The 27,162-nt window shown below is 46.1% G+C and overlaps 1 protein-coding gene across 6 annotated transcripts in view; it reads left to right on the top strand.

Moving 5' to 3' along the window:
* Nucleotides 1–27,162, top strand: part of PLA2G4C (phospholipase A2 group IVC) — a 179,967-nt gene that overhangs the window by 53,103 nt on the left and 99,702 nt on the right. For all 6 annotated transcript variants that reach the window (XM_063913458.1, XM_063913461.1, XM_063913460.1 and 3 more), the window contains exons 6-9: nucleotides 14,458–14,603; nucleotides 17,927–18,125; nucleotides 19,611–19,719; nucleotides 21,516–21,656. In XM_063913458.1, coding sequence (XP_063769528.1) covers nucleotides 14,458–14,603; nucleotides 17,927–18,125; nucleotides 19,611–19,719; nucleotides 21,516–21,656 — 595 coding nt within the window. The remainder of the gene's footprint in view (nucleotides 1–14,457; nucleotides 14,604–17,926; nucleotides 18,126–19,610; nucleotides 19,720–21,515; nucleotides 21,657–27,162) is intronic.

The raw sequence follows: 27,162 nt of genomic DNA, 5'->3' as shown, positions 1-27,162 counted from the left end.
ATTTGTTTTGCATCCCTCTCCGTTCAGACACCAGTACATTCCTGCTGGCACTGGTGTGCATAACAGTGACTAAGCTAAGCGACCCAAGTGGCCGACACAAACACCTGGCCCATCTAGGAGTGGCACTGCAGTGTCAGACAGGATGGCACTTCAAAAAAATAGTCCCCAAACAGCACATGATGCAAAGAAAAAAAGAGGCGCAATGAGGTAGCTGTGTGACTGTTAGGGTCTCCTGCTCTGTGCTGCCACGTCGTCATGGCAACCGGGAGACAAGTGCTAGCGGAGTAACCTGAGCGTAGCTGATACTCCGGTTCGGGTCTTTTGCTGTGCAGTGGTTACAGGCTCTGTGCACGGCAGGGGATCCGGTGCTGGTTTTTGTGCTCAGTCTGTGAGGTCTGAGTGGGGCGTGGACAGCACCTGCTATATAAACCCTCTTCTCAGGTTAGGCAGATGCTGCTGAATCTTTGTTGGTTAGTCAGTTCCTGAAAGCTAGCTAGTACTGTGTAAACTTTGTATTTGTTTGTTGCTTACTGCAAATAGGCCTTGGGATTTGGTATTACACTCTGCCAATCCAGACCTAGCAGTAAGACTGTAGTCAGTCGTTTAACCTGCTGGGGTTCTTTTGCTACTCTGTGAACCTAGCAAGTTTGCGGCTGTATTCTCAGACTTGCCTGCCAAAATCCTTTCTCACTGTGCAAGGTGTTCAGGTGTCAGTTTAGTGGCAGTAAGCTGAACCAGTGCACTGCAAGTTAGGACTAGGATTGTGGAGACTCTCCTTGTGTCTATTATTCCATCTCTGACCAAGGAGTTTACTGCCACACCCATTGGTAACCCTTTAAGGTTTTGCTGTTGCCCTTAGCAACAGCATTTCGGGTTCTCTACGTATTAAATCACAACATCTCGCTTCTTTCCATCTGAGCATTCCTAATACTAGGGAGACACCCAGTTTCTTAGCCTTTGGGCTTCTCTGTTCACTTTGTGTTTATTTTGTTACCCTATCACCTTCTGTGTATGTAATGTCATATTCCCCAGTCTGTCTGTGAGTTCATTTGTTTTGCATCCCTCTCCGTTCAGACACCAGTACATTCCTGCTGGCACTGGTGTGCATAACAGTGACTAAGCTAAGCGACCCAAGTGGCCGACACAAACACCTGGCCCATCTAGGAGTGGCACTGCAGTGTCAGACAGGATGGCACTTCAAAAAAATAGTCCCCAAACAGCACATGATGCAAAGAAAAAAAGAGGCGCAATGAGGTAGCTGTGTGACTAAGCTAAGCGACACAAGTGGCCGACACAAACACCTGGCCCATCTAGGAGTGGCACTGCAGTTTTCTAGCGAGAGGATGAGTGCTTCCATCCTCATGTGAATCTGAACCACTAGCCATGAACATAGGCCAGGGCCTCAGCCGTTCCTTGCCACTCCGTGCCGTAAATGGCATATTGGCAAGTTTACGCTTCTCATCAGACGCTTTCAATTTTGATTTTTGGGTCATTTTACTGAACTTTTGTTTTTTGGATTTTACATGCTCTCTACTATGACATTGCGCATCGGCCTTGGCAGACGACGTTGATGACATTTCATCGTCTCGGCCATGACTAGTGGCAGCAGCTTCAGCACGAGGTGGAAGTGGATTTTGATCTTTCCCTATTTTAACCTCCACATTTTTGTTCTCCATTTTTTAATGTGTGGAATTATATGCCAGTATCAATAGCAATGGCCTACTACTATATATACTGCGCACAACTGAAATGTACCACAGGTATGGATGGATAGTATACTTGACGACACAGAGGTAAGTAGAGCAGTGGCCTTCCGTACCATACTGCTATATATACTGGTGGTCACTGTCAGCAAACTGCAAAACTAAAATGCTCCACAGGTATAGAATCTAGATGGATAGTATACTTGATGACACAGAGGTAGATAGAGCAGTGGCCTTCCGTACCGTACTGCTATATATACTGGTGGTCACTGTCAGCAAACTGCAAAACTAAAATGCACCACAGGTATAGAATCTAGATGGATAGTATACTTGACGACACAGAGGTAGGTAGAGCAGTGGCCTTCCGTACCGTACTGCTATATATACTGGTGGTCACTGTCAGCAAAACTCTGCACTGTACTCCTCTTATATAATACTGCTGGTCCCCAGTGCCCACAATAAAGCAGTGTGAGCACAGATGTATGCAGCACACTGAGCACAGATATGGAGTGTTTTTCAGGCAGACAACGTATACTGGTGGTCACTGTCAGCAAAACTCTGCACTGTACTCCTCCTATATAATACAGCTGCTCCCCAGTCCCCACAATTAAGCAGTGTGAGCACAGATATATGCAGCACACTAAGCACAGATATGGAGTGTTTTTCAGGCAGACAACGTATACTGGTGGTCACTGTCAGGAAAACTCTGCACTGTACTCCTCCTATATAATACAGCTGCTCCCCAGTCCCCACAATTAAGCAATAAGCACAAATATTATTAATAAACGGAGAGGACGCCAGCCACGTCCTCTCCCTAACATTTCCAATGCACGAGTGAAAATGGCGGCGACGCGCGGCTGCTTATATAGAATCCGAATCTCGCGAGAATCCGACAGCGGGATGATGACGCTCGGGCGCGCTCGGGTTAACCGAGCCATACGGGAGAATCCGAGTATGCCTCGGACCCGTGTAAAATGGGTGAAGTTCGGGGGGGTTCGGTTTCCGAGGAACCGAACCCGCTCATCACTAATTCCAAGTTGATCGCTCGCTGGCTAGTTTTAGCAGCCGTGCAAACGCTATGCCGCCGCCCACTGAGGAGTGTATTTTAGCTTAGCAGAAGTGCGAGCGCATGTGCAGCCGAGCTCTGCTTTAACAGTTTGTGCAGTTTCTGTGTAGCTCTGAACCTACTCAGCGCTTGCGATCACTTCAGCCTATTCGTGTCCGGATTTGATGTCATACACCCGCCCAGCCAGCATTTTTTCAGACATGCCAGCATTTTTGCAAACACTCCCTGTCAGTTGACACCCAGAAACGCCTCCTTCCTGTCAGTCTTCTTGTAGCCGTCAGTGAAAACTTCGGTAGAACCTGTGCAAAACCACAAAGGACTTTGTACCCGTACGTCGCGTGTGCGCATTTAGGTACATATGCATGCGCAGAAATGCTGATTTTTAGCCTGATTGCTGCGCTGCGAACAATGGCAGCTAGCGATCTACTCGGAATGACCCCCCCATGTGCATTGTAGTGGGGCAGATATAACATCTGCAGAGAGAGTTAGATTTGGGTGGGGTGTGTTCAAACTGAAATATAAATTGCAGTGTAAAAATAAAGCAGCCAGTATTTACCCTGCACAGAAACAAAATAACCCACCCAGATCTAACTCTCTCTGCAAATGTTATATCTGCCCCACCTGCAGTGCACATGGGAGGTCACTCCGAGATGATCATAGCTGTGCTAAATTTAGCACAGCTACAATCATTCACACTGAAATGCGGGGGGACGCCCAACAAAGGGCTGTCCTGTCCCGCATGTCAGTCCGGCCCCCCCTCGCAGAAGTGTAAAGGCATTGCACAGCGGCGATGCCTTTGCACATCAAGAGTAGCTCCCGACCAGCGCAGCTTTAGCGTGCTGGCCGGGAGCTACTCATCGCTCCCCGTCCCGCAGCGGCTGCGTGTGACGTCACGCAGCCGCTGCGGCCCGCCCCCCGTTTGGTCCGGCCACGCCCACAAAACGGCTGTCTGGCATGCGCTGGTGCACTGCGGTGCCGGCGCATGTGCAGTTCTGACCCGATCGCACCGCTGCGATAAACTGCAGCGTGCGATCAGGTCAGAATGACCCCCCATGGTTTTGACCAACTGCTAACAAATTTGCTGCTGCGATCAACTCTGAATTACCCCCATAGTCTCTACCTGTATATTCATGCATGCTCTAGTTACCACTGTCTGCTAAATATCATTGTGCAGTCTCAGTTGCAACCTGTGTACAGTATGACTTAATAGTAAAGATGAGCGGGTTCGGTTTCTCTGAATCCGAACCCGCCGAACTTCAGCTTTTTTTACACGGGGCCGAGCAGGCTCGGATCCTCCCGCCTTGCTCGGTTAACCCGAGCGCGCCCGAACGTCATCATCCCGCTGTCGGATTCTCGCGAGGCTCGGATTCTATCGCGAGACTCGGATTCTATATAAGGAGCCGCGCGTCGCCGCCATTTTCACACGTGCATTGAGATTGATAGGGAGAGGACGTGGCTGGCGTCCTCTCCGTTTAGAGTGACTATAGTACTAGAGAGAGAGAGACACAAATTTTGGGGAGCATAATATAGGAGGAGTACTACTTGCTGCTGATAGTGTGACCAGTGGCAGTGACCAGTGCCACCAGTTTAATGAATCCGTTCTCTGCCTGAAAAAAAATGATACACAGTGTGACACAGTCACATACCATATCTGTGCTCAGCCCAGTGTGCTGCATCATATACTGTATATCATTATCTGACTGCTGAGTGCTCACTGCTCACACAGCTTAATTGTGGGGGAGACTGGGGAGCAGTTATAGCAGGAGTACATATTTTAAGTACAGTGCACACTTTTGCTGCCAGAATGCCACTGCCAGTGTGACTGACCAGTGACCACTGACCACCAGTATTGTGATTGTCTGCTGACAACCAGTATATTGTGATTGTCTGCCTGAAAAAGTTAAACACTCGTCGTGTGGTGTTTTTATAAACGCATTCTGCAGACAGTGTCCAGCAGGTCCGTCATTACATAATATATACCTGTCCGGCTGCAGTACTAGTGTGATATATATATATATTTTAATTTTATCTCATTATCATCCAGTTTATATTAGCAGCAGACACAGGGGGTCATTCCGAGTTGTTCGCTCGCAAGGCGATTTTAGCAGAGTTACACACGCTAAGCCTCCGCCTACTGGGAGTGAATCTTAGCTTCTTAAAATTGCGAACGATGTATTCGCAATATTGCGATTACAAACTACTTAGCAGTTTCAGAGTAGCTTCAGACTTACTCGGCATCTGCGATCAGTTCAGTGCTTATCGTTCCTGGTTTGACGTCACAAACACACCCAGCGTTCGGCCAGACACTCCCCCATTTCTCCAGCCACTCCCGCGTTTTTTCCGGAAACGGTAGCGTTTTTATCCACACGCCCATAAAACGCCGTGTTTCCGCCCAGTAACACCCATTTCCTGTCAATCACATTACGATCGCCGGAGCGAAGAAAAAGCCGTGAGTAAAAAAACTATCTTCATAGCAAAAATACTTGGCGCAGTCGCAGTGCGAACATTGCGCATGCGTACTAAGCAGAAAAACGCTGCGATGCGAAGAAAATTACCGAGCGAACGACTCGGAATGACCCCCACAGTACGGTAGTCCACGGCTGTAGCTACCTCTGTGTCGGCAGTCGCTCGTCCATCCATAATTGTATACCACCTACCCGTGGTTTATTTTTTTTTTCTATCTTCTTGATACTAGTAGCTTACTTTAGTAGTCTGCAGTGCTGACAGACAGTGTCCAGCAGGTCCGTCATTACATAATATATACCTGTCCGGCTGCAGTACTAGTGTGATATATATATATATATATATATATATATATATTTTTTAATTTTATCTCATTATCATCCAGTCTATATTAGCAGCAGACAAAGTACGGTAGTCCACGGCTGTAGCTACCTCTGTGTCGGCAGTCGCTCGTCCATCCATAATTGTATACCACCTACCCGTGGTTTATTTTTTTTTCTATCTTCTTGATACTAGTAGCTTACTTTAGGAGTCTGCAGTGCTGACAGACAGTGTCCAGCAGGTCCGTCATTACATAATATATACCTGTCCGGCTGCAGTACTAGTGTGATATATATATATATTTTAATTTTATCTCATTATCATCCAGTCTATATTAGCAGCAGACACAGTACGGTAGTCCACGGCTGTAGCTACCTCTGTGTCGGCAGTCGCTCGTCCATCCATAATTGTATACCACCTACCCGTGGTTTATTTATTTTTTCTATCTTCTTGATACTAGTAGCTTACTTTAGGAGTCTGCAGTGCTGAGTCTGACAGACAGTGTCCAGCAGGTCCGTCATTACATAATATATACCTGTCCGGCTGCAGTACTAGTGTGATATATATATATATATTTTAATTTTATCTCATTATCATCCAGTCTATATTAGCAGCAGACACAGTACGGTAGTCCACGGCTGTAGCTACCTCTGTGTCGGCAGTCGCTCGTCCATCCATAATTGTATACCACCTACCCGTGGTTTATTTTTTTTTCTATCTTCTTGATACTAGTAGCTTACTTTAGGAGTCTGCAGTGCTGACAGACAGTGTCCAGCAGGTCCGTCATTACATAATATATACCTGTCCGGCTGCAGTACTAGTGTGATATATATATATATATATTTTAATTTTATCTCATTATCATCCAGTCTATATTAGCAGCAGACACAGTACGGTAGTCCACGGCTGTAGCTACCTCTGTGTCGGCAGTCGCTCGTCCATCCATAATTGTATACCACATACCCGTGGTTTATTTTTTTTTTTCTATCTTCTTGATACTAGTAGCTTACTTTAGGAGTCTGCAGTGCTGACAGACAGTGTCCAGCAGGTCCGTCATTACATAATATATACCTGTCCGGCTGCAGTACTAGTGTGATATATATATATATTTTAATTTTATCTCATTATCATCCAGTCTATATTAGCAGCAGACACAGTACGGTAGTCCATGGCTGTAGCTACCTCTGTGTCGGCAGTCGCTCGTCCATCCATAATTGTATACCACCTACCCGTGGTTTATTTTTTTTTTCTATCTTCTTGATACTAGTAGCTTACTTTAGGAGTCTGCAGTGCTGACAGACAGTGTCCAGCAGGTCCATCATTACATAATATATACCTGTCCGGCTGCAGTACTAGTGTGATATATATATATATATTTAAATTTTATCTCATTATCATCCAGTCTATATTAGCAGCAGACACAGTACGGTAGTCCACGGCTGTAGCTACCTCTGTGTCGGCAGTCGCTCGTCCATCCATAAGTATACTAGTATCCATCCATCTCCATTGTTTACCTGAGGTGCCTTTTAGTTGTGCCTATTAAAATATGGAGAACAAAAATGTTGAGGTTCCAAAATTAGGGAAAGATCAAGATCGACTTCCACCTCGTGCTGAAGCTGCTGCCACTAGTCATGGCCGAGACGATGAAATGCCAGCAACGTCGTCTGCCAAGGCCGATGCCCAATGTCATAGTACAGAGCATGTAAAATCCAAAACACCAAATATCAGTAAAAAAAGGACTCAAAAATCTAAAATAAAATTGTCGGAGGAGAAGCGTAAACTTGCCAATATGCCATTTACCACACGGAGTGGCAAGGAACGGCTGAGGCCCTGGCCTATGTTCATGGCTAGTGGTTCAGCTTCACAGGAGGATGGAAGCACTCAGCCTCTCGCTAGAAAAATGAAAAGACTCAAGCTGGCAAAAGCACCGCAAAGAACTGTGCGTTCTTCGAAATCCCAAATCCACAAGGAGAGTCCAATTGTGTCGGTTGCGATGCCTGACCTTCCCAACACTGGACGTGAAGAGCATGCGCCTTCCACCATTTGCACGCCCCCTGCAAGTGCTGGAAGGAGCACCCGCAGTCCAGTTCCTGATAGTCAGATTGAAGATGTCAGTGTTGAAGTACACCAGGATGAGGAGGATATGGGTGTTGCTGGCGCTGGGGAGGAAATTGACAAGGAGGATTCTGATGGTGAGGTGGTTTGTTTAAGTCAGGCACCCGGGGAGACACCTATTGTCCGTGGGAGGAATATGGCCGTTGACATGCCTGGTGAAAATACCAAAAAAATCAGCTCTTCGGTGTGGAAGTATTTCAACAGAAATGCGGACAACATTTGTCAAGCCGTGTGTTGCCTTTGTCAAGCTGTAATAAGTAGGGGTAAGGACGTTAACCACCTCGGAACATCCTCCCTTATACGTCACCTGCAGCGCATTCATAATAAGTCAGTGACAAGTTCAAAAACTTTGGGCGACAGCGGAAGCAGTCCACTGACCAGTAAATCCCTTCCTCTTGTAACCAAGCTCACGCAAACCACCCCACCAACTCCCTCAGTGTCAATTTCCTCCTTCCCCAGGAATGCCAATAGTCCTGCAGGCCATGTCACTGGCAATTCTGACGAGTCCTCTCCTGCCTGGGATTCCTCCGATGCATCCTTGCGCGTAACGCCTACTGCTGCTGGCGCTGCTGTTGTTGCTGCTGGGAGTCGATGGTCATCCCAGAGGGGAAGTCGTAAGCCCACTTTTACTACTTCCACCAAGCAATTGACTGTCCAACAGTCCTTTGCGAGGAAGATGAAATATCACAGCAGTCATCCTGTTGCAAAGCGGATAACTGAGGCCTTGACAACTATGTTGGTGTTAGACGTGCGTCCGGTATCCGCCGTTAGTTCACAGGGAACTAGACAATTTCTTGAGGTAGTGTGCCCCCGTTACCAAATACCATCTAGGTTCCATTTCTCTAGGCAGGCGATACCGAGAATGTACACGGACGTCAGAAAAAGACTCACCAGTGTCCTAAAAAATGCAGTTGTACCCAATGTCCACTTAACCACGGACATGTGGACAAGTGGAGCAGGGCAGGGTCAGGACTATATGACTGTGACAGCCCACTGGGTAGATGTATGGACTCCCGCCGCAAGAACAGCAGCGGCGGCACCAGTAGCAGCATCTCGCAAACGCCAACTCTTTCCTAGGCAGGCTACGCTTTGTATCACCGGTTTCCAGAATACGCACACAGCTGAAAACCTCTTACGGCAACTGAGGAAGATCATCGCGGAATGGCTTACCCCAATTGGACTCTCCTGTGGATTTGTGGCATCGGACAACGCCAGCAATATTGTGTGTGCATTAAATATGGGCAAATTCCAGCACGTCCCATGTTTTGCACATACCTTGAATTTGGTGGTGCAGAATTTTTAAAAAAACGACAGGGGCGTGCAAGAGATGCTGTCGGTGGCCAGAAGAATTGCGGGACACTTTCGGCGTACAGGCACCACGTACAGAAGACTGAAGCAACACCAAAAACGCCTGAACCTGCCCTGCCATCATCTGAAGCAAGAAGTGGTAACGAGGTGGAATTCAACCCTATATATGCTTCAGAGGTTGGAGGAGCAGCAAAAGGCCATTCAAGCCTATACAATTCAGCACGATATAGGAGGTGGAATGCACCTGTCTCAAGCGCAGTGGAGAATGATTTCAACGTTGTGCAAGGTTCTGCTGCCCTTTGAACTTGCCACACGTGAAGTCAGTTCAGACACTGCCAGCCTGAGTCAGGTCATTCCCCTCATCAGGCTTTTGCAGAAGAAGCTGGAGACATTGAAGGAGGAGCTAACACGGAGCGATTCCGCTAGGCATGTGGGACTTGTGGATGGAGCCCTTAATTCGCTTAACAAGGATTCACGGGTGGTCAATCTGTTGAAATCAGAGCACTACATTTTGGCCACCGTGCTCGATCCTAGATTTAAAACCTACCTTGGATCTCTCTTTCCGGCAGACACAAGTCTGCTGGGGTTCAAAGACCTGCTGGTGAGAAAATTGTCAAGTCAAGCGGAACGCGACCTGTCAACATCTCCTCCTTCACATTCTCCCGCAACTGGGGGTGCGAGGAAAAGGCTCAGAATTCCGAGCCCACCCGCTGGCGGTGATGCAGGGCAGTCTGGAGCGACTGCTGATGCCGACATCTGGTCCGGACTGAAGGACCTGACAACGATTACGGACATGTCGTCTACTGTCACTGCATATGATTCTCTCCCCATTGAAAGAATGGTGGAGGATTATATGAGTGACCGCATCCAAGTAGGCACGTCAGACAGTCCGTACTTATACTGGCAGGAAAAAGAGGCAATTTGGAGGCCCTTGCACAAACTGGCTTTATTCTACCTAAGTTGCCCTCCCACAAGTCTGTACTCCGAAAGAGTGTTTAGTGCCGCCGCTCACCTTGTCAGCAATCGGCGTATGAGGTTACTTCCAGAAAATGTGGAGAAGATGATGTTCATTAAAATGAATTATAATCAATTCCTCCGTGGAGACATTGACCAGCAGCAATTGCCTCCACAAAGTACACAGGGAGCTGAGATGGTGGATTCCAGTGGGGACAAATTGATAATCTGTGAGGAGGGGGATGTACACGGTGATATATCGGAGGATGATGATGAGGTGGACATCTTGCCTCTGTAGAGCCAGTTTGTGCAAGGAGAGATTAATTGCTTCTTTTTTGGTGGGGGTCCAAACCAACCCGTCATTTCAGTCACAGTCGTGTGGCAGACCCTGTCACTGAAATGATGGGTTGGTTAAAGTGTGCATGTCCTGTTTATACAACATAAGGGTGGGTGGGAGGGCCCAAGGACAATTCCATCTTGCACCTCTTTTTTCTTTAATTTTTCTTTGCGTCATGTGCTGTTTGGGGAGTATTTTTTGGAAGGGCCATCCTGCGTGACACTGCAGTGCCACTCCTAGATGGGCCAGGTGTTTGTGTCGGCCACTAGGGTCGCTTATCTTACTCACACAGCTACCTCATTGCGCCTCTTTTTTTCTTTGCGTCATGTGCTGTTTGGGGAGATTTTTTTATGGAAGGGCCATCCTGCGTGACACTGCAGTGCCACTCCTAGATGGGCCAGGTGTTTGTGTCGGCCACTAGGGTCGCTTAGCTTACTCACACAGCTACCTCATTGCGCCTCTTTTTTTCTTTGCGTCATGTGCTGTTTGGGGAGTGTTTTTTGGAAGGGCCATCCTGCGTGACACTGCAGTGCCACTCCTAGATGGGCCAGGTGTTTGTGTCGGCCACTAGGGTCGCTTATCTTACTCACACAGCTACCTCATTGCGCCTCTTTTTTTCTTTGCGTCATGTGCTGTTTGGGGAGTGTTTTTTGGAAGGGCCATCCTGCGTGACACTGCAGTGCCACTCCTAGATGGGCCAGGTGTTTGTGTCGGCCACTAGGGTCGCTTATCTTACTCACACAGCTACCTCATTGCGCCTCTTTTTTTCTTTGCGTCATGTGCTGTTTGGGGAGTGTTTTTTGGAAGGGCCATCCTGCGTGACACTGCAGTGCCACTCCTAGATGGGCCAGGTGTTTGTGTCGGCCACCAGGGTCGCTTATCTTACTCACACAGCTACCTCATTGCGCCTCTTTTTTTCTTTGCGTCATGTGCTGTTTGGGGAGTGTTTTTTGGAAGGGCCATCCTGCGTGACACTGCAGTGCCACTCCTAGATGGGCTAGGTGTTTGTGTCGGCCACTAGGGTCGCTTATCTTACTCACACAGCTACCTCATTGCGCCTCTTTTTTTCTTTGCATCATGTGCTGTTTGGGGAGTGTTTTTTGGAAGGGCCATCCTGCGTGACACTGCAGTGCCACTCCTAGATGGGCCAGGTGTTTGTGTCGGCCACTAGGGTCGCTTAGCTTACTCACACAGCTACCTCATTGCGCCTCTTTTTTTCTTTGCGTCATGTGCTGTTTGGGGATTGTTTTTTGGAAGGGCCATCCTGCGTGACACTGCAGTGACACTCCTAGATGGGCCAGGTGTTTGTGTCGGCCACTAGGGTCGCTTAGCTTAGTCATCCAGCGACCTCGGTGCAAATTTTAGGACTAAAAATAATATTGTGAGGTGTGAGGTATTCAGAATAGACTGAAAATGAGTGGAAATTATGGTTTTTGAGGTTAATAATACTTTGGGATCAAAATGACCCCCAAATTCTATGATTTAAGCTGTTTTTTAGTGTTTTTTGGAAAAAAAACACCCGAATCCAAAACACACCCGAATCCGACAAAAAAAATTCGGTGAGGTTTTGCCAAAACGCGGTCGAACCCAAAACACGGCCGCGGAACCGAACCCAAAACCAAAACACAAAACCCGAAAAATTTCAAGTGCACATCTCTACTTAATAGTTCAAGCTACAGACTGGTTATACTGTATCATCATCCAGTACCAGTCTCAACCTGCAGACTTCCAGTGTCCTTTATCAAACATCATCTGCAGAGAGTGAATATTGCTTGTGTGTATTAACTGTCTATGGGGATAATTCAGACCTGATCGCTGCTGTGCATTTCCGCACATCGGGCGATCAGTCATAAACTGCGCATGCACCACAATGCGCAGGCGCATCGCACGCGTACAAAGGGGATCACCACTCAGCGATGGGTTTATGCGATGGATCCGTTCACACAGGTGATCGCAAGGAGATTGACAGGAAGAAGGCATTTGTGGGTGTCAACAGACCGTTTTTTAGGGAGTGTTTGGAAAAACACAGGCGTGCCCATGCGTTTGCAGGGAGGGTTCCTGACGTCAATTCTGGTCCCGGACAGGCTGAAGTGATCGCAGTGGCTGAGTAAATCCTGGCCTGCACAGAGACTGCACAAAATCTGTTTGTACAGCTCTGCTACACATGTGATCGCACACTTGCACAGCTAAAATACACTCCCCCTGTAGGCGGTAACTATCCGTTCGCAGGGCTGCAAAAATCGCTTGCTAGCGATCAGGTCTGAATTAGGCGCTATGGTGGTCATTTCGAGTTGTTCGCTCGCTAGCTGTTTTTAGCAGCCGTGCAAACGCTATGCTGCCTCCCACTGGGAGTGTATTCTTTTCTTAGCAGAAGTGCGAACGAAAGGATCGCAGAGCGGCTACAATTTTTTTTGTGTGCAGTTTCAGAGTAGCTCAAAACCTACTCAGCGCTTGTGATCACTTCAGACTGTTCAGTTCCTGTTTTGATGTCACAAGTCAAACACGCCCTGCGTGCGCCCAGCCATGCCTGCGTTTTTTCTGCCATGCCTGAGTTTTTCCGAACACTCCCTGAAAACAGTCAGACTCAGTTGACACCCAGAAATGCCCACTTCATGTCAATCACTCTGCGGCCACCAGTGCGATTGAAGAGCTTCGCTAAACCCTGTGTGAAACTACATCGCTCGTTGTAATAGTACGTCACGCGTGCGCATTGCGCCGCATACGCATGTGCAGAAGTGCCATTTTTTTAGCCTCATCGATGCACAGCGAACGAATGCAGCTAGCGATAAACTCGGAATGACCACCTATATTCCTTCCCTATTGTGTCGCTGATTTATCACTTATTCACTCACTACAGTTTTTACCAGACCTGCCCAGTGGCCCTAGCCTGGAGCACAAAACAAATGACCTGACTGTTTACTTTATATGCCAGACTCAAAGCCCCTCAGTATTACCTTCTCCACCAAAGTACTCTCTCCACCATCTGTCCATCCATCTTTTTCTGCATGACCCCTATGAATCATCTGTGACTGTCTTATGTTGCTTACTTTAGTCATATCCATGGATTACTCAGATGAAGCAGCTGCAGGGTGGATTAGAGGTGGAGGAGCAGAGAGAGCCCTCCTGGCAGTGATGATTCCCAGGCATGTTACACTTCTGTATTTGTCCTGAGGAATCCCGTATAGGAGACAGGTTTTAGCAAGGGAAGGCCTGCATTTGGCCAATGGGCTGTAGTTTGGTTGGTTAATAGTTCATATTTTGATGAAAACATTTAAGATCACATACATCTAGAGGTTGAATTGTTAATCTATAACATGTTAAATACAGCCCTTATCTAGCTACTATGGCAAGTATACAGTATTATTAAGTATTAGTACATTATGGTGATATGCATTTGTATAGGAATATAGGCCCTCATTCCGAGTTGTTCGCTCGCAAGCTGCTTTTACTAAGCCGCCGCCTACTGGGTGTGAATCTTAGCTTCTTAAATTTGCGAACGAAAGATTCTCAAAATTGCGATTACACACCTCTTAGCAGTTTCAGAGTAGCTCCAGACTTACTCGGCATCTGCGATCAGTTCAGTGCTTGTCGTTCCTGGTTTGACGTCATAAACACACCCAGCGTTCGCTCAGACACTCCTCCGTTTCTCCAGCCACTCCCGCGTTTTTCCCAGAAACGGTAGCGTTTTTTCCCACACGCCCATAAAACGGCCTGTTTCCGCCCAGAAACACCCACTTCCTGTCAATCACACTCCGATCGCCTGAACGAAGAAAAAGCCGTGAGTAAAATACCTAACTGTATAGCAAATTTACTTGGCGCAGTCGCAGTGCGAACATTGCGCATGCGCACTAAGCGGAAAATCGCTGCGATGCGAAGAAATTTACCGAGCGAACAACTCGGAATGACCCCCATAATACTTAACTGAAAATGGTTGGGATAGGCAAATTGGGGGGTTTTAAAATGAAGAATTTCCCTGATAACCCGACAGATCACCAATCATCAATGACTGCTGATCGGCGGATCGGGGGAATGGGTTCCTGATGTATTGGGGCTTTTACACCAATATCTGTCCAGAGTCATCTGATATACAGTAATAAAAAATTACCACAAATTTTTTTTTCTAATGTTTGATTTCTTGCTCTTTTTCTGCCATGTGTTACTACAGTATATTTTTTTTATTGTTACTGTAGGATAAAGAGCCTCCCATAATTGCAGTTCTGGGATCTGGAGGTGGACTTCGTGCAATGGTTAGTCTTCTGGGTACTCTTAGTGAGCTAGCCAAAGAAGATCTATTAGATGTCATAACATACATTTGTGGTACCTCTGGATCAACCTGGTATGTATTTATCACCGTAGAGTCGTAACTATTGTAACTAGACATTTTAGCTCCTTGTATGACAGAAAGCACCTCCCCCCCTCCTTTCCATAATCTTGATATTAGTGTTATTCTGCCTCTCCCCCCCCCCCCCCACACCCACACACACTATATATACTGAACAGTATATATATTGTATAATGGGTACTTTAAATAAGGACTCGGTAGGAAGACTTCTGGTGAATACTAGTGTCTTTTTACTGGCAGCAGACACTAAAGAACAGCATGCCCAGACTTATGCCTGGAAATACAGATGCATACAGAAAATGAGTAATCGAACATAAAAGGTCCCAGCACTCCTCATGCTTAGCAGTCAGTCCGCTGCAGTGGCTTGAAGCCACAATCGGCCATACAGTACTTTCCCAGCATAGCCCTTGGTCCCTGGCACTACAATCACTTCCCTACTAACTGGCCTCTAGCATCAATGCGTGGAAGACTAGGTGAATGAGACTTTTAAACTCTTTCTCTGCTGCTGATTTCCTGCTGGCTCTGGGCGAACTGGAAAACCTAGAATTCCATATTTCCAGTTCTGCAGCCCAGAAAACCCAGAATTCCAAACATCTACTGTAGCTACATAATGTGCTGGTCTTGTTTTCCTCTCCCTTGGAGGAAGCTGATCCCACCAGATACATATATTGCAGAGCAGCAGGGCTCAGATCATCAGTAAATCAATTCTTGATTGCAATATATTTCCGATAGCAGTAGAACGCAGATCAAGAAATCAGTTGGACACAGATCATGTGCACCAAAGTTTCAGTATTTAATATATCATGACAAAAGTGCTACCTCTATTGGAAATATATAGCAGTGGGTCCAAGGTACATCATCAGGGTGTATGTCATCAGCATTAATAGTAACTGCTCTGTAGCCTGTCTATAATTGAACTATTGTATTAAAAGACTCATCACATTTCAAATTGCTTAAACATTAATCTGGATCCTTAACAGTCTTACTTGCTTTTCCTTTTCAATCTTTGTCTCTTCCCTGGGTTGGCTGGGCAGCTCCTTTTTGTAGCTGAGGTGGCTCTTCTTTTCTTGGGGATGCGACTAGCTGATATGACGCATCTCGTAATGTTAGAGAGGAAAAAGTGTTGGATGTATATCACTCATTCCACTAGGTTGCTCATGTCCCTGTCAGGTGGGTACCATTAAGGTTATGGGTCAGGGCAGTACCATGCTGCCCCAAGGGTATTGCACCCTGGGTAATGGCACCGGCTACACTGTGCTCACTACAGCCCCAATCTGACTGTAATGCCCTCTAATATTTATGTATGTTTATAGCAGGGACGTGCAGTCAGTGAGGCAGGGGTGGCAGTTCCTCCCCTGTCATTTATGATTAAAATAATACAAAGAAGATACTTGTAATTATCTTCTTTAACCTTTATAGTATTTTATTCATTTTTATTGTTTAAAAAAAAGTTTTAAATGTGTTTCGGAGGCACCTGTCTTGGTGCCTCCTGTTTTCAGTGTGAAGGGCTGGAAGTGGTGGGCGGGGCTAAGCATCGGGCAGTAAAATCCCATTAAAAAAGGCTTGTGAGCGGCACCTACTGGAAGTGCCTCTTTGACAGGGGCGTGCTTTCAGCCCATATGAAAGCATGCCCTGTCACTGAGGTTGATGTTAGTGAACAGTGGGCAGGGCCGGAGTGGTTACCCATCCCCAAACCACCTCCGTTCCCGGAGCCGGTTACCGCGAGCGCCCTGCCGAACTTATACCAATGCCAATTATATAAATGTAGCGACCAAGGGGGCAGTTGGCAGCCTGCCGCCCTACCCAGCCTGCAACTGCTGTGCGGGTACAGTATATGTGGCTGTATGGGTATATGTGGTTAGGTGTGTGTATATGTGATTGTGTATGTGTATATATGTGACTGTGGGTACATGATATGTGGGTGTGTGGGTGTATATGTGGTAGTATATGTGTGTATATGTGGCTGTGTAAGTACAGTATATGTGGCTGTGTGGTTATAGTGTGTGTGTGTGTGTGTGTGTGTGTGTGTGTGTGTGTGTGTGTGTGTGTGTGTGTGTGTGTAACAGCTGTAGTTATTCAAAGGTTTTCACTAAAATCTCATGCTGATGATCTGAGCTAATGTTGTTCTGTGCTTAGCTTTGGACTTGGTGTAGTGTAGGAACATCTCAGGGGACAGCTATGGTGTAATGTACAGCATTAGGATGGGTAACCACTAGCCTAACAAAACTACTACAGCTACAGACTGACAAGTGCCTTTCTCAAATAATGTATATCTGAGGGGTGTTATGCCTCAATAATCAGCACCCCCCCACACAGCAGTGGCTACAGCTCCTCTGCTTCTCATGGAATGCCCTTGATTACTTTCTGCCCCAGAGGAGGGGAGGAAGGGGCACCATTGTCTATTTCGGGCATCTGGTACAAACTTACTCCCCTGGACTATACCAAAGGAAAATTATTTGTAGCATGTAAAATACTAATAAAACAACAATATATTCTATATATGTGTAAATTCACAAAAATATTATCTGAAATAGCAACCACAGACACGAGAACAATATCCCATGGCAACACAACCTACATCATTTGAATCATGGAACACTAATTTAACATGATATGCAATCAATATTAAAGGTCAAGATTATTAGAGACAAATTGTGTTTGCGAATGTCACAAAATGCGCACAGCAGTGGTTCTAAAACTGTGTGCCGTGGCACCCTGGGGTGCCTCGGGGCACTTACAGGTGTGCCTTGATTTGGTGGTCCAGGACAAATTCAATTATTTAGGTCAATCTGATAGTCAACGCCAGTGCTTGTGGCTGCAAAACATAAAATTTGTGGATAAAGAGAAGCAAATCCTTTCCCTCGATACACAGTTGAACAAAAGGATGTCATAAAAACGCAATTTACTTTATTTATTTTTATTTTTTTTCAAAATGTAATAGTTAGACACTTTTAACCTAGGGGTGCCGTGAAAAAAATTCTGATACTCTATGGCGCCCTGATTCAAAAAAGTTTGGGAACCACTGGTGTACAGCAATCTAGCGAGACACTAAATTAAAAAAAAAAGAGTCCTTTTCCTCTCCCTTTTTCGTATTCCTGTGTTTATACTCTCAGGGGTGCACCTCCACTTGTGATATAAGTCATCTCATTCATTTTCAATGAGTTACTATTGGTGATAAACTGGATTTCTTATACTGTATATCCTGAATAGATATTTGTACTTATCTAACTTGTGCTCAGCTTCCCCACTTCCCCTTCCCTTTCCCTTTATACTTACATAAGCCAACACTCAAGTGTCTTTTTACCTTATCCTTCCAGGTGTATGGCCTCCCTGTATAATAATGACAAGTGGTCATCATGCATGGCAGAGATGGAAAGCCAGATGAGTGATTGTCTAATGAAATCTGCATGGGACAAGAACAAGGCATGGGAGAAGCTACAAGAGTCCATTTCTAGTGGCATATACTCACTGACTAATTTTTGGGCTTATGTGGTTGTCTATAAAGTCACTAATAAAGTAAGTACTGTGAACCCTATTCAGCATCAGTTGCAGTTTTGCTAAGTTAGCAAAACTGCAACTGCTTGCGATCACATGCTGGGGGCTGCCCAGAATGCTAATGGTCACCAGTGATGCAATCGCAATCCAAGGGTAGCCCCTGCCTGCGCAGGACAATCCTGGTTTTTATAACTCAGGATGCATTTATTGGTGCACAGAACACTACTGAATTAAGCAATACTATTTGGTGTTAGCACTGATAACATATACATGGTTGCAGGCAAAGGTAGCAAAGCATAACTTTATGGACGCAGGTCACATGGGTGTTCTGATATTTTCTTTTTTTACATTTAGATACAAGCTGTACTAAAAAGATATATAAATCATTAACTTACTTACTGTATCTTCATGAGTGTATGTAGACCAGTAATTTTTTAATGGAAAAATAGGTTCAGGAATTACAGGTCTAGGGGTGGAGCTATTAAAAAAAGATATAGATAGATAGATAGATAGATAGATAGATAGATAGATAGATAGATAGATAGATAGATAGATAGATAGATAGATAGATAGATAGATAGATAGATTTTAGAAAAGAAGACACTCAAAATGGACTTAAAAATAAAACTCATGTTACATTTTGCCCCAGGATAGGTTCAGGGACCCAGTCCCTAATTATGTCATATCATGCTTGCCTACTCTTCCAGAACAGCCAGGGGGCTCCCGAAAATCAGGTGGTGCTCCCGGCCTCCCGGAAGAGTGGGCAAGACTCCAGGCCAGTGCCACCTGCAGCCTGCTGCTGCCCACCGTGCTAGCACACATTCCCACCAGCAGATGTTGCAGTCCAGGAGTCTGATGACGCGAATCACGTCAACATGGTCCTGCCAGGTGCCTTGCAATGCCGGTAACCGACAGCATTATGCAGAGAGAGCGGGACCATGATGACGTCTCCATGCTCTCATGCTCCCAGCTCCGTCCCCTTTAGGCATCACATTGCACCTCACGCCCACTACCGCCCACACCATTGTTCTGACCTGGCTGCCCCCTTCACGAATGTCGGCATGTATGTGTCATACTCATATTTAATGAGAGGTTCAGCACTGCATATATCAACTTATTGATCTGTTTTGCAGAACATTTCATGCTTAGATTGTAGCAAAATACTCCAAGTAGTTAATTAGACATCTTAGTCTATAATCTCCTGTAAGTCAATGTGTTCCACTTGCTTTCTCTGACACAGGGATATTAATGTGCAGACTACATAATAGGCCCACTTAGCATTAGGATTAAAGGGGGTGTCCACTTTTCAATTTGTTTTGATTGCCTTCACCAACATTATTACTAGGAAAGACCAACTTTCAGTTGTCAGTGGAGGAAATAGTCATCATATTTAAAAGTTTACATACTTAGGAAATTTGCAGTGTTCAAAGCAACTACTCTACTAACATAGCACTTATAACAGTCTACCTAGCACATGATCATAAACTCTCATTTTACCTTATCCAGTTATATGAGACAACTCTGTCAGATCAACGTGCAGCATGTGAAAGTGGGGAAAATCCTTATCCGGTCTACTCTGCTGTGGAAAAGAGGCATTTAAATAAAAATGAGCCAGGTGAGGTTATGAATGACTTTTGCAATTGGGGGAGACCATAAAGTAAAAATGATTTGTTACAATAAACAACATTGAGAGCATGGACATACCCACCTTTTTTGTGTAAAATATGTACCGCTCATCACCAGGCCAATACTATCCCTACAGTGAAGCATGGTGGTGGCAGCATCATGCTGTGGGGATGTTTTTCAGCGGCAGGAACTGGGAGACTAGTGAGGATAGAGGGAAAGATGAATGCAGCAATGTACAGAGACCTCCTGGATGAAAACCTGTTCCAGAGCGCTCTTGACCTTAGACTGGGGCGATGATTCATCTTTCAGCAGGACAACAACCCTAAGCATGTCCTTGAGTGGCCCAGCCAGAGCCCAGACTTGAATCCGATTGAACATCTCTGGAAAGATCTGAAAATGGCTGTGCACCGACGCTTCACATCCAACCCGATGAAGCTTGAGAGGTGCTGCAAAGAGGAATGGGCGAAACTGCCCAAAGATAGGTGTGCCAAGCTTATGACATCATCTTCAAAAAGACTTGAGGCTGTAATTGCTGCCAAAGGTGCATCAACAAAGTATTGAGCAAAGGCTGTGAATACTTATGTATATGGGATTTCTTAATTTTTTATTTTTAATAGATTTGCAAAAATCTCAAAAAAAACTTTTTTCACTTTGTTATTATGGGGTATTGTGTGTAGAATTTGGAGGAAATTTTTTTATTTATTCCATTTTGGAATAAGGCTGTAACATAACAAAATGTGGAAAAAGTGAAGCGCTGTGAATACTTTCTGGATGCCCTGTAGATGGATGGATGGATAGATAGATAGATAGATAGATAGATAGATAGATAGATAGATAGATAGATAGATAGATAGATAGATAGATAGATAGATATAGATATATACACCCATAGACATGCATTCCTAAATAGTTAGTATGCTGTAATGGTTAGTATTACTGCCTCACAGCACTGAGGTCATGGGTTCGATCACCACCATGGTTCTAACTGTGTGGAGTTTGTATATTCTCCCCGTACTTGCGTGGGTTTCCTCCAGGTACTTCTCCCACAATCCAAAAATATACTGGTAGGTTAATTGGATCCCAACAAAAATTAACACTAGTGTGAATGTGTATGTGTGTACATGTTATAGGGAATATAGGGGGTCATTCCGAGTTGATCGCTCGCTAGCTGTTTTTAGCAGCCGTGCAAATGCATAGTCGCCACCCACAGGGTAGTGTATTTTCACTTTGCAAGTGTGCGAACGCCTGTGCAGCCGAGCTCTGCAAAAACATTTTGTGCAGTTTCTGAGTAGCTCTGAACTTACTCAGCCCTTGCAATCACTTCAGCCTGTCTGGTCCCGGAATTGACGTCAGACACCCGCCCTACAAACGCTTGGAAACGCCTGCATTTTTTCAAACACTCCCAAAAAATGGTCAGTTAACACCCATAAACACATTCTTTCTGTCAATCTCCTTGCGTTCGGCTGTGCAAATGGATTCTTTGTTAAAAACCATCGCACAGCAATGATCCGCTTTGTACCTGTACGACTTGCCTGCGCATTGCGGTGCACACGCATGCGCAGTAGTGACCTGATCACTGTGCTGCAAAAAAACGGCAGCGTGCGATCAGGTCGGAATGACCCCCATAGACTGTAAGCTCCATTGGGGCAGGGACTGGTGTGAATGGCCAAATATTCTCTCTGTAAAGCGCTGCGGAATATGTGTGCGCTATATATAAATAACTGGTAATAATAACTGGTAATATCTGTGTTACCACTGTAATTGGATGTAATGTTCTTATTACAGGAGCCTGGTTTGAATTCACACCACACCTGGCTGGATTTCCTGCATACAAATCATTTGTAAATACTGAGCTCCTCGGCAGCCAATTTAAAGGAGGGGAGTTATTGAAGAATTACCCTGAGAAGGACCTATGTTACTTACAAGGTAAGCTGAGTTATATGGGTCTGTTTACTAATAATGTTGTAATATGGTAATGCATAATGATATCTACTCCGAGGGCGCACTCTGCTCTTCACCTAAAACCCATTTTACATGCCAACTGAGACATATTTGAAACTTATAAAGCCTTAAGGGAGCTGGGCTACAGAGGATATGTGTGTGTGTGTGTGTGTGTGTGTGTGTGTGTGTGTGTGTGTGTGTGTGTGTGTGTGTGTGGGGGGGGGGGGGGAGGGGATAAGGACATGTGAGGAAGAAATATTCCCTCCCTCTTTGAGGCTAAATCGGTAACTGTCTCTTTGGACTTTCTTTGCTTTCTAATAGATCAACACAAAGGGGAAAATGTACTGGTCTTGGAGTGTGAATAACTTGGAGAGTGATAATGAGTAATGAGCATTACTGTGTTGGCATAATGTGTAATGGGCATTACGATGTGTGGCATATTGTGTAATGGGCATTATGGTGTGTAGAATAATGTCTAATGGGCGTTACGGTGTATGGAATAATGTTATGTGCATTACGGTCTAAGGGGTGGGAAGCCATTTTTAACAGTTCGTACTGGGAGCCAAATTGCCTATAAACTGCCCTGTTTGTGTTACCAAAATGCTATGGGGGGAAGGACGGCGCCAAAAAACTTTTTTGGCAGGGGGGTGCAAAATTTATAGTTATGCCATTGACTGACAAAGAGAAAAGGGGTGAGGAAAAGAGGCGGACAAAGAGTGATACAGAGAGAACTGGGTCTGGCGGACCCCTGCAATGCCTGTCACAATAGCTTGCGACCTGGTGAATGATATGTCTTAAATACAAATATTACTGTATCAATTCAGTAACAATTTCAGACCACTAACATGGATCACTAAAGGAACACTACTGATTGTCAGATTGTGTTTGGTCTGTGTCCCCGGAGGGGGCGCTAGTGGGTCAGTGGAGGTAGGAGGAAAGAGACGAGGAGGTTGTATCACGTTCTTGCGCATGAGCGCAATGGTATTTTATTTAGCAGATAAGTTTAAACAGAAATGCAGCAGAAATAATAAATCAGATGAGAAAGTCAAACACTTGGAATGATAACAAATAGTCTATGGCAATGGATGATAGGTGACTTGAGAAATCATATCCGGAAATATAAAACAACAGTATGAATGTCAATGAAATGATTCTGGTTTGAAAACCAGAGCAGGGTTTTAAAACAGAGAACTAAGGCAGTAGATGGATATTGCAAACCTGAGCATAAGCAGGAGACCAACTCACAGTGCAGGTGATGAGGCACTGGCAGCAGCAAGCTGTGTCACAGGTGGAGGAATGAACACACCTGGAGTTTAGTCTTCAACTGCAGGCTGAAGCACACAAGGTGGTGATGAGTGTGAAGCCCAATGCAGGTTGCTGGTATTGCTGAGCCTTGAAGTTCCACGGGAGCAAGCAGAATCACCAGGAGTATAAGTTCTTAGCAGAGAACCAGGAACTCAGGAGAAACAGGAGCCGATCCTTTCATGCAGGTTGTCAGAATGACACAAAGTCCAGGATGCCTGTGAGGTGAAACTGTAGCCTCCTATATACCCCATGGTGTGCAGGGATTGGATGGAGGAAAGGACAGTGGGTGCGGCCACGCACCGGATTGGCCGCAGCATACTAGCTGATTGGAAACTGTCATGGCGGCGCCCACGCCGCGGCCCAGCGGGGACGCGGCGCGCACACGCCCGCTGGCTCAGGAGTGTTCCCAGGACCTTGATGATGTCCCATGGCAGGGGCATAGGCGACAGGTGACCGCAGGGAGCCAGGACGGAGTCCGCAGCGGCGGACGGATGCCAGTCTGGTAAGTCGATTCCTGACAGTACCCCCTCCTTTAGGGGTGGACACCGAACACCCACGTGGTTTGGAGGGATGAGTGCTGTGGAAGACACGGACCAACCTAGGAGCATGGACATCAGATGAATTCACCCAGCTTCTCTCCTCTGGGCCATAACCGAACCAATCGACCAGGTACTGGAGACGTCCATACCGGCAACGAGAGTCCAGAATCTTGTTGATCTCAAATTCCACGCCCCGCTGAGTTCGAACCTTGGGACCTGCTGGAAGAGTATTCTGAAAGCGGTTTAGGACTAGAGGTCTGAGGAGAGAAATGTGAAAGGCATTAGGAATACGAAGTGAAGGTGGTAATTTCAACTTGTAAGCCACTGGGTTGATGACACTCTCAATAGGGTATGGACCAATGAAGCGTGGTGCAAACTTCATGGATGGGACCCTGAGACGAAGGTTGCGGGTTGATAACCAAACCCTGTCCCCCGGTTTCAAATGGGGAACCGCACGTCTCTTGCGGTCGGCGTAGATCTTGTATCGACTGGAGGCTTTTTTGAGGGAAACATGAATTCTTTTCCAAATGGAGGAAAACTGGGTCAGAGCAGTAGTGGCAGCAGGAACATCCATGTGAGGGAGTTCTTGGAATTCAGGTACCCGGGGATGTTGCCCATAGACTGCAAAGAAAGGTGTCGTGTCTGTAGCAGTGTGGTAACGAAAGTTATGGGCAAACTCGGCCCATGGGAGCAGATTGAACCAATCATCCTGGGAGGATGTTACATATAGCCTTAGGAAAGTCTCAAGTTCTTGATTGACTCTCTCTGTCTGCCCGTTCGTCTGAGGATGGTATGATGACGAGAATTTCAATTTTATCTGCATGGCAGAACAGAGGGCCCTCCAAAACCTTGCTACAAACTGTACCCCCCGATCAGATATTATTTCGGAGGGTAAACCGTGTAAACGGAAGATCTCCTGTAGGAAGATCTGGGCAAGTTTCGGGGCTGAAGGGAGACCCTGGAGAGGAACGAAATGAGCCATCTTGGAAAATCTGTCCACTACAACCCAAATAGTGTTATGTCCCTGAGAAGGTGGAAGATCAGTGATAAAATCCATTGATAGGTGAGACCAAGGACGATTAGGGACAGATAAGGGTTGTAACTGACCTGCTGGAGACTGACGAGGAGTCTTGTGCTGCACACATTTAGGACAGGATGCCACGAAATCCTGGATGTCCACTTTCATCTTCGGCCACCAATATGACGCAGAAAGGAACTTGAATGTCTTCAGGACACCAGGATGACCAGTGAACTTGGATTGGTGGGCCCAAGCTAGCAACTTGGGACGGAGTTCTGGGGAAACAAAAGTCTTACCCGGAGGTGGAGCTGGAGAGACTTGAGAGGCAGCGAAAACCACGGGACTCAGGATGGAATGTGGCACAGAGTCAGATGTTCCCTCTTCTGATTCCATGGACCGGGATAATGCGTCGGCTTTCACATTCTGTGAACCTGGGCGGAAATGAAGCCTAAAATTAAAACGTGAGAAAAACATAGCCCACCTGGACTGGCGAGGGTTAAGGCACTGAGCTGCTTTTAGGTATAGCAGGTTTTTATGATCCGTGAAGATGTTAAACGGATGTTTAGCCCCTTCTAGGAGATATCTCCATTCCTCGAGAGCCAGTTTGATTGCCAGTAACTCTTGATCTCCCACGGAGTAGTTAGCTTCTGCGGGAAGAAACTTGCGAGAAAAGAATCCACAAGGGTGAACTTTCCCATCAGATCCCTTCTGGGAGAGAACAGCTCCAACCCCAACTGTAGAGGCATCTACCTCCAACTCGAACGGCCTGTTGACATCTGGCTGTGACAGCACTGGAGCAGACATAAAGGCTAGCTTGATCTTCCGGAAGGCTGCCAAGGCTTCTTCTGACCAGTTGGAATGATCTGCCCCTTTCCGAGTCAGGTTGGTAATAGGAGCGATGAGAGTGGAGAATCCTCGAATAAATTTTCTATAATAGTTGGCAAAACCCAGGAACCGCTGGATAGATTTGAGGGAGTTTGGAATGGACCAATTGGCAATGGCTTCCAATTTTGCCGGGTCCATCTGAAGATCCGATCCGGAAATTATATACCCCAGGAAGGGTATAGAGGGAACTTCGAAGGTACATTTAGATAATTTCCCGTAGAGACGGTTCTCACGAAGACGTCGGAGAACTTCACAGACTTGTAGGCGATGAGATGGAAGGTCTTGAGAAAAGATAAGAATATCATCTAAGTAAACAACAAGGTACTTATACAGGACATCACGAAAGATCTCGTTCACGAAGTGTTGGAATACCGCTGGAGCATTACTTAACCCAAATGGCATTACCAGGTATTCATAATGGCCATCTCGAGTGTTGAAGGCTGTCTTCCACTCGTCACCACTCCGGATTCTGATGAGATTATAGGCACCGCGGAGATCTAACTTGGTAAAGATGCGAGCCCCCTTAACTCTATCAAAAAGTTCGGTAATAAGTGGTAGAGGATAACTATTCTTGATGGTAATGTCATTGAGACCCCGATAGTCAATGCATGGACGTAGTCCACCATCCTTCTTTTTGACGAAGAAGAAACCTGCACCAGCGGGTGATGATGACGGACGGATGAATCCTTTCTGAAGATTCTCTCTGATGTAATTACTCATCGCCTCTGTTTCAGGAACAGACAAAGGGTAGGTGCGCCCCCTGGGTGGCTTCTTGCCAGGAAGGAGATCGATGGGACAATCCCATTCCCTATGGGGCGGCAGGATATCAGCAGCCTTTTCACAGAAGACGTCTGCGAAGTCTTGATAAGCTGCTGGGAGTGTTAGCTGTGACTTTACTTCGGTAGACTTGATGGGACACACTTGGGCTAAGCAGGAATGATGACAGTGTGAACTCCATGAGGTAAGCTGCAACGTTGTCCAGTCGAACTGTGGGTTATGTAGTTGAAGCCAAGGCATGCCCAAGACAATCTCCTGGGTGGCTTGAGGGATGACCAGGAACTTGATCACTTCCGAATGGAGAAATCCAACTCCCAGAACCACTGGGGTAGTTTGATGTGAAATGTTCCCTTTAGAGATTCTACTACCATCCACAGCAGTAATGTATACAGGATAAGAGAGTTCACAGGTAGACAAGCAAAATTTGTTTACCGCAGCTTGGGTGATAAAATTTCCTGCAGCACCGCAGTCCACTAATGCTGACGCAGACTGGAGCCCAACGGAAGTTTCTAGCGTCACTGGAAGAATGAGATCTTGTTGAGAAGGAGCTTGACTGAATGATCCTAACTTGACTCCTCCCTTACAAGTCAGGATCTGGCGTTTCCCGAACGCATCGTGCAGGAGTTAATTTGATGACCCGCAGCAGCACAGTATAGGCAAAGCCTCTCTCGTAATCTTCTTGCCCGCTCCTCAGGGGTTAGGCGGGACCTATTTACCTGCATAGGCTCGTCAGAAGAAGGAGGCTGAAACTGTACAGAAGGTATGAACCTTACTCTGCGAGGTTCACTCCGAGCGCGTTCATTATTGCGTTCGCGGATGCGAGAGTCCAGCTTTATACACAGGGAGATCAAGTCAGACAGTTGAACAGGGATGTCACGGGTTGCCAGTTCGTCCTTGATCCGATCCGAAAGTCCGTGCCAGAAGGTTGCTACCAGAGCTTGGTTGTTCCATTGGACTTCTGCAGCCA

Source organism: Pseudophryne corroboree, chromosome 1 (genome assembly GCF_028390025.1).
Source record: "Pseudophryne corroboree isolate aPseCor3 chromosome 1, aPseCor3.hap2, whole genome shotgun sequence".
NCBI classification, from domain to species: Eukaryota; Metazoa; Chordata; class Amphibia; order Anura; family Myobatrachidae; genus Pseudophryne; species Pseudophryne corroboree.
This window is presented reverse-complemented; position numbering and strand designations above follow the sequence as displayed.